The 14,789-nt window shown below is 42.6% G+C and overlaps 1 protein-coding gene across 1 annotated transcript in view; it reads left to right on the top strand.

Moving 5' to 3' along the window:
* Positions 1 to 12,767, top strand: part of LOC109296252 (aldose reductase-like) — a 23,308-nt gene extending 10,541 nt beyond the window's left edge. Inside the window, exons 6-10 of the mRNA XM_019515572.1 lie at positions 4,516 to 4,622; positions 6,100 to 6,181; positions 6,561 to 6,644; positions 9,550 to 9,632; positions 11,291 to 12,767. Of these exons, the coding sequence (XP_019371117.1) occupies positions 4,516 to 4,622; positions 6,100 to 6,181; positions 6,561 to 6,644; positions 9,550 to 9,632; positions 11,291 to 11,333 (399 nt within the window). The 3' untranslated portion in view covers positions 11,334 to 12,767. The remainder of the gene's footprint in view (positions 1 to 4,515; positions 4,623 to 6,099; positions 6,182 to 6,560; positions 6,645 to 9,549; positions 9,633 to 11,290) is intronic.
* The last annotated feature ends 2,022 nt before the right edge of the window (positions 12,768 to 14,789 follow it).

Raw genomic sequence — 14,789 nt, 5'->3', positions numbered from 1 at the left:
TAGATGATCTGCTAAGGTCCCTTCAGACCCTAGAAACTATGAAACTATAAGCAGCAACTACAGTGTTATGCACTAGAAGTTAAGTAATAGCTGTGGTGATGGAAAATAACTTTGTGGTTCCTGACTAATTGTTTTTTAAAAATCTCCAAAGTAAAATCAGTATGCGGGGGGTTATGATCTCCCTGGTAACACAACTTAAAAGGATGGAATTACAATGATGTTCCCCTTATCAGAGGAACGAAAGGATTTAATTTTAATCATACCTAAATGCAAGTGAGAATAAAACCTGATCCCCATTGTTGTATTTTACTAATAAAAGCTATATGATAATATTTTAATAGAATAGAGTACAAGAATTTCTCCTTTTTGTCAGGCTGCAGTATTCAGTGAACCAGGACGTGCTGTGCAGCCTTTCAAATGAGGAAGTGATCATGTTTTTTTGTTTTGCTCTTTAATGTGCTGACACTAGAATACTGCCCAAACTAGTGCACCAGCAGGATATTTCAAAGGAAAAGAATGAAGTCCACCCATCAGCCACCGTTGCCTGCAGAACCCTGAATTTTCTAGGATCTACCCTGTCCCACCCCTGATAATGTGCGATTCTTTTTTCGGTTTGTGAGAGTTGATTTAATTATGATCCAAGGTGATAAGGCTGTTACTGCTTGAGTTTTATACTTTGGTCTCATGGCTGTGAAATCCATTCTGCAAAAATTGCTGGTACATTTTGTGACCTCCGCTTGCTCCTTTTTAAACAGAAAACCCTTCAACACAGATTGCTTGGAATTTCTTGTCTCTTTCTTTGGTAGTTTTGCCATATTGTATTACTTCAGCTACTTTTATTATTGCTCCAAACAATTGGGAATGTTAGTAGTTTGGGTAGGCCAGCAATAGAAATGTGTTTAGTTTTTTCCCTGTAAATTAACATCAGTTTCAAGCATTATGTTGGTGGTATGTGAGAGTGAAAATTTGGGCATCAAGGAATATCCGTTCCATGAGATTCTGTTTGTAAATTACAGAGTTCTTCTTATCTCATTAACAGAATGAGAAGGGGTAAGTATTTTTTCAGAGGAAATTTTAAATTCTATAGTTTCTTTGGGAATAAATCAGATTCACATTTCTATAGCATAGAATATAAGATGGTAGAAGGGAAGGCAAAAGAACACTCAATCTAATTAAAGCTACAGAGAAATCTTAGGTAGTTAGAATTTAATGTAACTTTTATTCCTCATGCAGCTACCAGAAGTGGGGAAAGATTGAGGGTGGTCTCTGTTTCATAATTTGCTTCTCTTTGTAAGTACAAGAGCTGTTACTGAGATACTGCCGGACCTGCTAAACATCCGCAGTGAGTTACTTCACAGGACAAGCTGGAAATCTGTTCAACACAAGTCATACATAGATCTGAAATGTGCCTGTCTCTCAGGATTAAATGTAGTGCATATGTAGCCTAATGATCGACACAGTCTGTGTAGAAGAAAGTCATCTTTGAGTTAATAGCATATAGTTTACAAGGAGTGTTTTACAGATGTGCTGCAGATGATGATATTTGTGTGCATCTCTAAAAATCCTGGTTAGTCCAGTATTAAGGAAGGCTTTTTCTCTAATCCAGATACTGACTCTGTAATATAAAGCACCAACGAATGACATCTTAGTATTTTTATGTGATAATATAAGCCCTTCACCTTGAAGAGACTGTAGCAGACTGAACAGCACAGCTTAGAAGCCTCTGACTGTAGCCTGGTGAAGAAACAAGAATGTTTCTTGTTCATATTTTGTTCTATGTATAGTCTGAATTCTGCCTCCTGGGCACCCATGTAAAGGGGCCACCTGCTCAAACAGTCCATTTTACACTGTACAAGAAGCTGGATTTATGAGGGCTGCCAAAACTGAATAGTTATGTATAGTCAACTCAGTTGAACCCAGTCATAAACTGTATGGTGACTAATATTCCTAGCTAGTTGAGAAATTCTGGGACAGCGCCAATATTCTCATACAAGAAACCAACTGGTACCATAAATAAATAAACACAGGGCTGTAACCCAATCTGTATAGTTCAGTGACTTGTTCCATCTGCCAGTGATACAGTATTCCAAGGTCCTCTGTCTGATAGCAGCAGCAATATAGGAGGTTTCAATGACAGTGCAGTCTCAGTTACTTGAACTTCATTGCTGAAATGAGGCCATGCTTACCCAAAGTGTATTTGCCTGGAAATGTCTCCAGTTATCCATCACCTTGCAGTTCAAATCCATTTAATGCCACCCTGACATGTGGATAATCATGGCTGAATTGAACCCTGCTGCTGCAGTAAATTGCCAGGACATTAATCAGATGCTAACTGGTCTCTACCCGTTCATCCATTCTATCCAAGTTGCAGATGATGGCATTAAAACTGATGGGAAACCTATGCTTGCTTTTCTCTAATAATGCTATAAGCAACAGTAATCTGAAGATGCACAGATATGCAAAATGGTGCTTAGTATTTACTTTCTGGTTAAGGATTTTAAAGTAGGGTTTCTTTTGACAAGACCATTGCATCACAAGGTACCATCTCCAGGGGTGGCTACAAAGCCCCTGGAGGCCAAAAAAATTTTCTGTGCCCTGCTCTGAGGGCAGTCTTCCCTTCTCACCCACTGTGTCTTGATGATAATTGGTATTAAAATACAGGAGGCTGCCCTGGTCTCATCTTAATGGCCACCTGGTGGTTGTGGTTCTTGCCTTATGGGCAAAATACGTGGCTCCATTCCACCCCTATACCATGCCCCAAGCCTCACAGATGTCATCCTCATCGTTGTTCTCTCATTACAGATGCAGCCCCTCCCTGGGCCCTCGGACTTCTTGGTCTCTCATCCAGCCCCTTCCTGGGCTACCAGATGCCTTTGGTCCCTCCCTGGACCCTACTGGTCCAATGCTTTCCTGGCCCTTCTTTGGTTCTCTGGACCCTTGTGTTCCCACTCTTGCTTTAGGTTACAGCCCTCCCTGCTGGTTCCACTCTGTCTCAGGGCTCCTGTTCTCTCTGCTGGGCCCACTCTCAGCTGCAGAGCTCCTGTTCTCCCTTTCTCGTTTGGACCCTCCCCAACTCAGATGGCACCGTCTGAGCCATCATTATACTGGACCACAGTCTCCTTGATCCCCTTCCTCTTGGGCTGTGGCCATGCATGGACCTTAGGGCTTTCCATTCCAAGGCCCTGGCCTCACCGTGGGCCAGTTGAGATCTCTAGGCTCCCCCAGCTCTGGCAATCTCTGCAGTGGTCCCTCCTGGGGCTTTTGACCCATCTTGGGCCCTGGCCTGGCACAGGCAAGTTGAGATTCCATGGGTCAATCCCTCATCAGGTCCCACTCTCTTGACCCTCCTGTACCCTACAATAGGTCGCATACACTTGACCCCTCTCTCTGGGCTCACCCAGACCCCTCCTTAAGTCCCATACTCTCAGCCCTTCACTCTGGGCTCTGGACCCCCCCTTGGGTCCCCAGGAACCTCCTCCATCCCTTTAGTTCCTTCCGAAACCTCCAGACTGCTTTAGATGTGGTTCTTCATGCTGAACTTCTGGAGCTGCAGCCATCCTACTAAGGTGGTGTTCTCTCAGCAGGCTCCACAATCTTACTGCAAACTCTCCGTAGGACCTGGGCTTATCTGCCTTAAACCCAGCCCTCCTCCTGGGTCCGATGACTTCCACCAATCAGTCCTAGCCACTACCAGCTCTGGCCCCACCTGCAGGCTACTATACCGGCAAGTACCCTATGTAGCTTGCCACATATTGATGCACAGCAGTTAACTGAGCTTTGAAGTTTAATTCCTGCTAACTGATGGGAATGTGCTATATCCCTAAACACTGAAATGATCGTATGTTATTCTAAAGTAATGGTCTAGGTAGGACAGGGGTTGATACCCTACAACCTGAAGACCTAATCCAGCCTACCAAGCGATTTCATTTAGCCCTTGAAGCCCAGATATCCATGTTGTTTGGTGGTGAGGGGTATTCTGAGGCAGGTTGAACACACAGTGGTTGCCAGTCCCTGATCTATAACACTACAGCTCTAGGACTAGTACTAGAGTAGTTTTTAAAAAAATGGATTGTCTTTAGTTAGAGAAGAAAGACACTGTAACTTCATACTGGGCAGGGCAAAAGAGGTGTGCTTGATTGAATTGCTCTCCAGAATGATTTAGTTTTATTTTTATACCACACTTTCACAGACTTCATAGTACTACTTTAGTTGAATAGTGATGCACATTGGTAATTATTCTGTATGTGTTTGCAGAATAAAGTTGATTGTTTACATTGTATTAATGTATAAAGTCCATCTCTGCTTTGCAAGATCCTGCTGTAATACAGCCAGTTAAACACATACACATACGCGCACGCGCGCCTCTGGAGAATTGTGTACATATGCAGGACTTACCTTGAGTCATAACAAAGAATTCGCTTTTTTTTCCTTCAGTTAGAATAGAAAAAGACCCCCTGAAGCACAGTAGCATTAGTCCAGTTTTCCGCTGTGAACCTTTACATCCTTGTCTTTCAGATTGAGTGTCACCCATACCTCACCCAAGAAAAACTGATCAAGTATTGCCAATCCAAAGGGATTGCTGTGACTGCGTACAGTCCTCTTGGTTCTCCTGACAGGCCATGGTAAGAGTGCTTTCCAACCTCTCCTCTAATGTATGTGAGCATGATGCTTTATGCAAAATAAATGAGCAGCTCTCTTGTTCTAGGTAAGCATTTTTGTTGCTACTGTAGCAGGACCCACCCCAACAGCAGCAGTAACACCCCCTGGTGGCCAAGCTACTACTGCCCTACTCTGGTTCCTCAGAGTAACCTCCCTTTTCTACATCACCTGCCACTTCTAGATGGTTATTATAATATTTAGACTGCCCCAGGGACACAGATCAAACCTCATTTCACCTCAGCTGGCTAATAATTCATGTCTGGCTGCCACCCGTCTTGTCCCTCAGTTCCTAGACTCGTCATCCTGGCCCTGTCAGTTTCTTAGGGCACAAATCACCTTGGGAGCAATAATTGTGGCCCTCTCCACCTCCATAATGATGCCCAGGTCTCACAGGCATTAGTCCAGATTTGTTTCTCTGTCTGTCTGAGCCTTTAGAGGGCCAGGGGCCTGGTGGGTTGACAACCTTTTTCCCTGGGCCTCCAACCCTGTCTGAATTCATTTCTCTGGGCCCTCTGGCCCTGTCTGTCAGCCTACCAGGCTCTTGGCCCTCAGCCTTAGCCTGTCCCTGGACCCTTGGTCCTGTTCTGGCCTCAGCCTCTCTCAGACTTCAGCACCTCAACCCAGGTTGTAGCCCTGACAGCCTTTGCCTATCTCTGGGCCACTATCCTAAGCTTGACTACAGCCTCTCCCATGCTCCAGCTCCACTACAGAAGTCTTAACCCTCTTGGCTTTGGCCTGTCTCCAGCCCTCAGGGTGCCTGACCCCAGGCTAGGCTTCTGTCACAGGTGCCCTCACCAGGCATCCCTCCAAGAGCTCAGTTCTCCCCTACAGCCACAACCCATTCCTCCAGTTAAACTTAAACACAACACAAATGTAAGCAAACCACTTCCCCAACTAAAATTCTCAGTCAATGTCACACTGCAAGTCATACTCCCCCTTAGCTCTCTTAGGGGGCTTGGATGTCTGTGAGCCTACTTACTGCAGCTCCCAAGAGCTCCTCTCCCTGCAACATGCAGGGCCAGACTGCCCACCTTGCTTCAGGCACTAAGTTTATATGCCCCAAAGCACCACCCCTTCTGGTCTCATGGCTTCCCAGCCATACACAAAGGGGTTTTGCTTGCCCTCCTCTGCTGCTGTTTAATCCAGCTGCTTGCAGCCTTTACTTCTGTGCTGTCTGGAGGCCTGGCCTTTGACTGATTACTGCACTGCAGCAAGATCCAAGAGAGTTACTGCCCAGGGGTAGCGCCTGTCCTTGCTATCCCTGGCCTGCTTGCTTTCTAGCAGCTGGCCTTTGCCCAGATGCCTGCCCCACACAGCAAGCTTGGACCTACTGCATTCTCCCCTTAAACTAATAGGAGTCTCTGGCTGCCTATTACAGTACATAGAATCATGCTATAGAGACTTTCCACAGTTTGACTACTTTGCTTTCTATTTTTATAGGGCTAAACCAGAGGATCCTTCCCTCCTGGATGACCCCAAGATTAAGGAGATTGCAGCCAAACACAATAAAACACCAGCACAGGTACATATGGCTGATAAAGTGAGTTTTCGGCATGACCCTTCCTGCTGTCTTTAGTGGGTCCTCTTGGTTCATCATTCCAGCCTCGCATAGACATTTTGTCTTTTGGAGTCTGATTCTTTAAATCTGACTGAAAGGGAAAGAAGTCACCAGACTGTCTGGAAAACAGGAAGGGGAGGTATCTGCCTTTGCCCTCTGTCCCACTCAGTGCTCTTCAGCAAGCACTAATTGGTCTTCAGTACTGAAGTGATGATATTAGGCAGTGTACGAACTCTGTTCCTGCTGAATTGCACCACATTGTTTTACTGTATATTGAATCTTTGTTGTAATAGAAACAGTTGATCCAGTCAAGTTCTGACTGACTGGTGTTCTGGTTATATAGGTTCTGATCCGGTTTCATATTCAGAGAAATGTGATTGTGATTCCCAAGTCTGTTACACCACACCGTATTGCAGAGAACTTTAAGGTAAGATTGCAAATGGCTCTGATCCTGACTATGATTAGTAGTAATTGGATGAGGTCTCCACTTCCTTTGTGAAAGGTGCCTGTAGTTTATCACTCTGCCTATTTAGTCCTTGTCAGATGAGGGGTCTCTTTCAGTTAAACTTACAGCAACTGTGGATCAAGAGTGAAAGTGAGCAGAAGTAACTCAGAAATAGCTCAGAGCTAGCTGTAATTTTGTTTGAGGTCCTATTCAGTGTTTCTTTCATCTGCCTTTTGCCAAAAAAAGAATAAAAAAAAATGGTGAATTGAGCTCCCCTAGCACTGAAATGCAGTCTTCTGCTGCAGCAGAAAAGAAGTAAATAAATCTGTGTGGGTTAGCGATTCCCAAACTCTTTGGACCAGCAAACCTCTTTCAGCCCCTCTATTTCTCGTGGATTACAAAGCACAAGGGTGTGCTTTCAATTAAACAATTACAATGCAAACTGTGGGTCTGTGTAAATAAAACTATTTCCTGACATTGCTGTATCAACAGCAGTCATTAACAAACTATAGCCTATAGTTCACTAGTGACCTGCAAGTCCACAGAATCAAAAGCACAGTAATGTAACACAGGAATGTATGAAATCCGTGGACTTCTTATGGTGATCTTGCAGACAGCCAACAGTCCACAGATGATAGTTTGGCATATCAACAGCAGTTGTCTGTAATGTCAAGAAAATATTTTTTTTCTTTACACAGACCCATAGCTTGCTCTGTATGGCTGTCCAGACAAGCACAGACGTTTGGTTCCCCAGGGACAATTAGCAGCAGGACACCTTGTGCCGCTGTTAGTTGTCCCCAGGGAACACCTGTGCCTCGCACCCTGTGATGTGCAGCAGGTTACCTCCAGTGGGGTAGGGGAGGCTGGGGCCAGCAACAGGACTGACCCCGGCAGCCTTACGTAGGGTTCTGGGAATCAGGGAAACCGCAGCCGTGTTGCTCCTGCAGCTTGGAGCCTGGCTAGCAGCATGCACTGGCTCCACGTGTGCTACCCGGCTTTTTTTCTGCACCAGTTTTTATGAACCCTGGATCTCCAGGGTCAACTCTCCCCACCCCACTCCCACGCTGCAAGGTAGTGTGGGAAGTGCCTGAGTGTGTAGTGTGTGGCACCACAGGTGGGTTTGTGGCACCACACCGCATGGTCACACTCATTTAGATGTGGCCTGTTAGTTTAATTCAATGACATGTTACTGAATATAAAAGAGTTTTTATGTTATGTGTATATATAATTTAAATAACTCAAGTAACAAAACATAATTTAATTAACTGGAGCACTGAATTTGAGATTGTACACTGTTATGGGTACCTTTTGTGCAGAGCTGGCATGTTTGGACAGGCACCCCAAGTTGACCATTTTTTAGTTTTGCTGCTGGCTTTAGCTAAGGACTCGCTGTTCGGGTTTCTCTCCTGTGCTGCTGCTGAGTTAAGTCCATAGCACCACTCTGGGCTTGGAAGAGATGCAAAAGAAACAAACAGTTAAACAAATAAACTGCCATTTAGCTTTTCCCAAGTTTTATGCTTCCAGCTTGCTAGACTTTTCCCAGGCTTCACTTGCTCCTGCTTCTTATCTTTCAGAGGCTCTGAGGGCCTGTGGGCCTTGTGGAAACAAATAAACACAAGAGAGGTCTTGCTCACAGCCGTCCCTGCGGCTGCTTTACCTCAGCTAACTCCAGGCTATCCCCAGGCTCCAGGCAGCCTGGCTCTCTGCCAGTGCAGCTGCCCCCAGAAGCTTCTTTCAGCATCTTTTATTTTCCCCCCTGCTGACTCACGTGGCTGGCTCTCTCTCCCCTTCCCCACATCTGAGTTAGCTCCCTTGCTGGGAGGCTCCCTGTGTCCCAGGACCTGGGTCCTCAGCCTCTGGTGAGTCTCTCCAGCTCTGGGGTGGGTGTGGGGGAATGCTTTCAGGCGGTGGGGCCATTCGGGCTCCTCCACGCCCATAGTAACAGGACCAAGCCCTATTACAAAGACGTTTTAAAAAGTGCATTAATAAGGTGGTACCATGAATTGTACATAACAAAAGCAGCAAGATGAACACATAATACATTGCACTTGATTGTAACCTCTTGTAAAACATGGCTGTCATATTAAATCGTGTCTTCCTCCAACCAATAGACCAGTGATTCTCCACCAGGGTGCCTTGAGAGCTTTTCAAGGTTGCCACACTGTGTCACTGTTAGTCATGTAAACGTGATTCACAGGATAAACCCAGAGATTTCAAACAGGAATCCGTAGCATTAAAACGTTCTGACCTGTTGTGATATTTTTTCTCAGTTCTTTGCAAATGAAAAGTTGCACGATTTTTCTAGAGTCAGAAACTGAGGAAAAACTGAAAGTTTGCATTTGCTGAGAAGTGCCTCAAGTCTGTAAAGGTTAAGAACCACTGCAATAGATTCTCAAAATCCAAAAGGAAATTATTGTACAAAACAATTGAGCACTATTAACCAGCACCAATTTGCTGGTCAAATTGAGAATTATTTTTAAGTTTTCCTCTTTCAAATTGGGATTAGGGGTCTACTTAAATCGTGGGGGGGTTACCAATTTTTCTGGGTTGATCGTGACCTAAAACTGTCATTCTGCAGTCATTCTGTGGCAGCCCTGCTCCTTAGTACTGCTTGGCAGAGAGGCCTCTGGGGGGAAGGAGGGATGAGGGGGCAGCAGCCATTTTATCTGCTGCCCTGCCAGCCAGCACATTCCCCTCCCAGCAGCAAGGACCAGTGGGGCCCCAGCATGTTAAATTTTTTTTTTTTTTGGTTGATTTCATGGACAATCCGAGATTTCACAGTTTCTGTGAAATCCATGAAACCATGAATTAAGTTCCTAGCTAGATCACTGGTTGCTAGCAATTAAACTTTGAAGAATGAATTGACAACTGAGTCTCTTGTTCCCAGGTATTTGACTTCGAATTGACTAAAGAGGAGATGGAAACCATCCTCAGCTTTAACAGAGACTGGAGGGTCTGTGCAATGAGCACGTAGGTGACAACTTAAAACACTAAAGTCCTCTGCAGAGGGTTTCATAAGGTTTATTTAAAGAAATATTCAGGAATTAATTTAAATTCATGAGTTCCCATTTGAATGAAATTCAGCATCTCTTTTTTTTTAAAAATGTGTAAACGCAAACTTGGCTAAAATCTATTTTATGAAGAGGTGTCAAATATTTTTCAGAGAAATGTAATATTTAAGTGGAGTGAGAACTTTTGTGTTTTAATAACTTAATTTGATTTTTTTTTTTTTAACTCTCTTCCAGAAGGGAGAAAAATCTGAGCATCTACTTCTACGATTTAATCCTAGTTCTGATGCAAGACTCGTTCTGTGTCTCTTAAACAATCTGTCTGAAACATACTGTCTGTAAAATAGAGATCTCTGCCTCACAGGAATGCTGAGGATTGAATATTTAATGTTAAAATGTTAAATGCTGACCTCAAATGAGGGATTAGGAAATTAAACTTGCCCATGCAAGTCCTAGAAGCTGAGATACTCTCAGTCTGATTGGCTCCCACAATTTCATTTACATTTTTATTTTTTAGTGCCATTTCTAAAACAAAAAGAAATAGAAAATAGATTTTTACACATACTGAAATGAACAAGTAACTTGCGTTCTTCCATACATTTCCATTTATTATATATGCATTCTGTTTAGCTATGCCCAAGTAGCTCTTTACTCCTTATGATTCAAAATGTAATCCTTGTACTCTTTTGCTTGATGAATTTTTAAAAATTTAATAGCGTTAATTTACATGCTGGTTTTCATTTGCCATATCTTTTGAAGTCAGAAGCCTCAGGCTTTACTTGGAAACCTTTGTCAACTAGAAGACAATGCTAGACTCAAACAAGGGGAAATGCACTTAGTCACAAACTGAAGTATACTTTGAACCTTTTGGAGCTTAGAGTTTAAAACATGCATCCCTCTATTCCAAATTAATATTGAAACCTCAGGTAATGAAGTGCAAACGATGGGTTGAAGTATGCCTGAATTAATCTAAATCATAGGGTACCTTTGCTTGCAGAGATTTTAAAGATGCTCTGTAGAAATTGAGTGATATAGTAAGATTTCTCTGGAAATAGAACTCTAACAAAGGACCACATTCTAGAAAATAATTTTCAATTTTCCAGCATTACAGAGGCAGCAAAACAGAAAAATGAAACACAGGGCTAGCAGTCAAATGCCTGAGTCATAACCTTGGTGGTCAAACTAATTTGTCACGTATAAGTTATTTAAAATTTCTTCTATGCTTTTTCACTACCTCTACAAGATAGGTGTCCATAGTTTAGATACTACGTGTGCGCAAGCATCAAATAGTCAGTATGTAGTATTACTTCATAATAGGTTTTTTGTGGAGATCAGAGTACCTTGCGTCATTAAGAAAATACTTCTAAGGATAACTTATCATTTAAATGATATGGTGCAAAATCCTAAATCCTTGCTGTAGAAATTCAGATCTTGCCATCTGTGAATTTGCAATATCTTAATAACACAGGTGTTAGAGGGTGCTTAACCTTGGATCTCTTCCTGAAGTATGTAGAACCTTGAAGCATGTACAAACTTGTGAATAAGCCCAAACCATCATTTGGCAGACACCTAATATGTGTAATTCAGACTTCAGCATAATTTTTCCTTTCTTTCTCTTAGGTGCACAAATCACAAAGACTATCCTTTCAGTGCTGAGTATTAACGGTCTCAAGCCATTCTTCAGAGATTAAGGAGCGGAACTTTCTTCTCCATTCATACCTGTTGATATCTAGCTTTCTCACTGCATTTATCCCTCTAGTGCCAATGTAGATGCAGTGTGTATGCTCGTTGCTTTGAGGAAGGAAATTCTACAACAGGTCTGAAGAATAAAGCACAGAATAGAGATGAACAGAGAATACAGTACTTCACACTCTCTCCAACCACAGTTTTGAAACAGTATGAACTACGTGAATGACATTAGTTTCTGCTCCCAGCTGGGAGTGTCAGAAAGTGTTAAATCTTTTGGAAGAATAATCTTGAAGTCTATCTTTTCTGTAAATTCCTGTTGTTTCTGGAATTTTTGCCTTCACTCCATGTTGAACTTGATATACCAGTTGGTTTCTGAGTCTAGTCAGTTGCTACTTATGTGTAGCTCTCCTAAACAATATCTAGAGTTCTGTTTTTTCACAGTATAACTGTTTTTTGCTTATAATAAAAGGCAATTTCACTACTACGTGTAATGCAGTGGCAAAATAATTTTCTCATTAACACAGTAATTGTTGAGCTTCTGCATTGGGTGAAATTATCTCTAGACAAGATACAAGAACATATCTTTAGTCACGTCTGCATAGCCTTCATGCTGTGCTGGGGCATGCTGCAGAATAGCTCAGCACCCCTACTCTGTATCCACCATAGCCTGAAAAAATGTAACCTAACAGTCCTTGGAGCAGCACTAGGTGTGCATCAGGAAGCAAACTTGATTCTCAGAGCTAAGTGGTGGCACTGGGTACATGCCAAACAACAGCTACATTTTTTCGACCATAGCTTGTGTGGAATGGGAGTGCTGTACTCCTGGGGTATCTTCTCCTATGGTCAGAGGCACTGTAGCTGTGCCTTATTGTCTACATACAGAACAGAGATGGACAAGACACTGACCGGGGCCTGGGGGCCAGGTACAACACCATGGACCTAGACTAAAGGTCACATAAGTGGACAGGGCAGAGGCCTGGGGACCTAACAAGGGCCTAGAGGACTGAAGCGGCACAATACCAAACTGGGGATGAAGGCCTACTGAAATAATTAATTGGTGATACCTGTGAGGCATGGGCATGGCTTTAGGGACAGTCAGAGACCATGAACATAGCCCTTAAGGTAACTGGCGACGAGAGCCACAGACAATGCAAGAGAGACTAGACCCCTGGGGATTTTGGGCCGCCTCCCAATCTTTTCCTTTCTAAATAACATCAAAGGTATGGCAGGATAAGGAGAAGGTAGGACTCAAGACCCAGAGGAAGGAGGAGCCGCACAGCCTCCAGGGGGTGTCATAATCAACCCAGGGGCCTAATTCTGCTATACCACCTTTGTTGTACTTAAGCAGTGATGTGTTTTGGGTGAGCACCTTTTGATTGCTCCTATTAAATTAATTTGAGATTAGGTAGATTTTTTTCTTTGTCTAAATTTTGTAACTAAAAGCATCTCTCATTTAAGAAGGGTAGTACAACTATTTCAGCAAAAACCTAGTGATCTACAACGAGCACAGGCTTCAGCCATTCTTAAATAACCAGACTAAAACAAGTATGCAAACATCTGTACAAACCAATTACCTTTTCAGAGATATGTAAACACCTAAATTTTGACATTCATGAGCTACAGTTGTCCTTTGGCCTATGTTTTAAGAACCTTCCAGCTACTGGTTTTCCCAGTACCTCCTGGTAATGTTTGAAATCTATTATCTGAGATATGTTTAGAAGCTTTTATGACATGAGTTATGGATATTTCAGACTTCTTCTCTGTACATGAGCCTATTATCAGGTTGTCCAAGGACTGATTAGAGATGGAGACTTAAATGCTCCTCTGAAAAGGTGGCATGGTGGTAAGAGGGATGTGCGGAGATAAGAATACAAGCTCTAGAACTGGCAACATAACACCTTTTGGTATTCTTAAACTTAAGTTGGGGGCAGAGTTATTAATCAATGTGTCATATACAATGAAACCTGTTAAACATGGAATTATACAGGGCCAGGAACATTTTTTACTTCCTTCTTATAGGTTACTATTATAGGAGGAGATTCCCAGATGAGAAGGCATGCCAGGAGTATACAGGTTTCTGCTTATACAGGTGCTATCTTAAACAGGTTTCACTGTAAACAGTATACATCCCTCTGCTAAAGGGAGAACTTGATTTGCATAAAATCCACAGATATTGGCGAGAACAAGTCTAGCTGTTTACTAACACCATTTTCTGTCCAGTAAGAGGCCACATCATCCGGTGTTTGTGATTAATGTAAGTAAAGACACTAGTTTAGTGTCTAACAGTAGGAAGGTAGGTTTGCATTGCTGTGGGAACCTTAACTATAAAATTTCTCCTTGACTAGTCCAAATAAAATCTGAACTGTAACTTGGTTTATGTTTAAAATCAGAGTTAGATGCACACTTTTATTCCCTAGCTACGCTTCCGACGTCTCCTAAATAAAAGCTGATGCCTGAAAATGTGATGTGACAAATTTGTGGTTATATTAATCTACAGCAGCTTTAAGTGACAAACAACAGGAGAGGAAAAGATGACTGTCTCACTCTAAACAAAAGGCAATATCTCCCCTCCAGTACTGAGTCTCTTCAGCTAAATGGATTATCCCCATGTTAGGTTCTGGGCTTAAGGACAAATGCAAGAATCTCTGATGGTAAATGTAATTTTGCTAAAGTTATAATGAAATATAGGAACTCTGAGTCATCTAAAGAAAAAACAGCTAATTTTGTTCTTGCATTGGTCTAAAAAAACTAGTCACTGAAACCAGTAAATGCTGAATATTTTTCTTTTGGTAGTATTTTTCTGTGACAAAAGCCCATTCTAGCAAGAACCAGTTGTTCCAGAATGGTACATTAAATTCTGTTACATTACATGTTTTATTTCAACTTGCCTTATAAGCTCTCAGAAAGTTGCCTTTGTGGTTGAACTGTTCCATCCTCTGAGAGTCCTGGAGAAGATTTCTAGGTAGAAACTTGACAGTGGAGGAGACTCTAAATAGCACTATAGATAATATTGCAAGAAGCTTTCAGTGTATGCTATAGAATGTCTTGAAGGGAAAGAATGGTGGATAAAAGTCAATCAAGGACAAGCAATTCAGTATCTGGCTGGTATAGGGCTTGGATGCTGAAGGGACTGATGTTCAGAAGGGATCAAGCATAAACAGAAAGCTGGAGGGATTCAAGGTGAGCAGTGGCAGCCTGGAAAGGAAAGCTAAGTTAGAATTTATGGATCCAAAGGTAGAAACAGGCGTCACCCGATGTTGCATTTGTGCTACTATAAAAAATTTTATGGTGGTAAAAATGGTGAGTAAATAGATGTCCCTACCCTTTGTTGCAACACATAACCTGTTGTCCTGCATTGGGTCACTCTCCCTGTGGGTCAAGGTATGGCAGGATGCATAGTTTCATAGTTTCTAGGGTCAGAAGGGACCTG

Source organism: Gavialis gangeticus, unplaced genomic scaffold (genome assembly GCF_001723915.1).
Source record: "Gavialis gangeticus isolate Ggan-Ray unplaced genomic scaffold, GavGan_comp1, whole genome shotgun sequence".
In the NCBI taxonomy this organism is placed as follows: Eukaryota; Metazoa; Chordata; order Crocodylia; family Gavialidae; genus Gavialis; species Gavialis gangeticus.
This window is presented reverse-complemented; position numbering and strand designations above follow the sequence as displayed.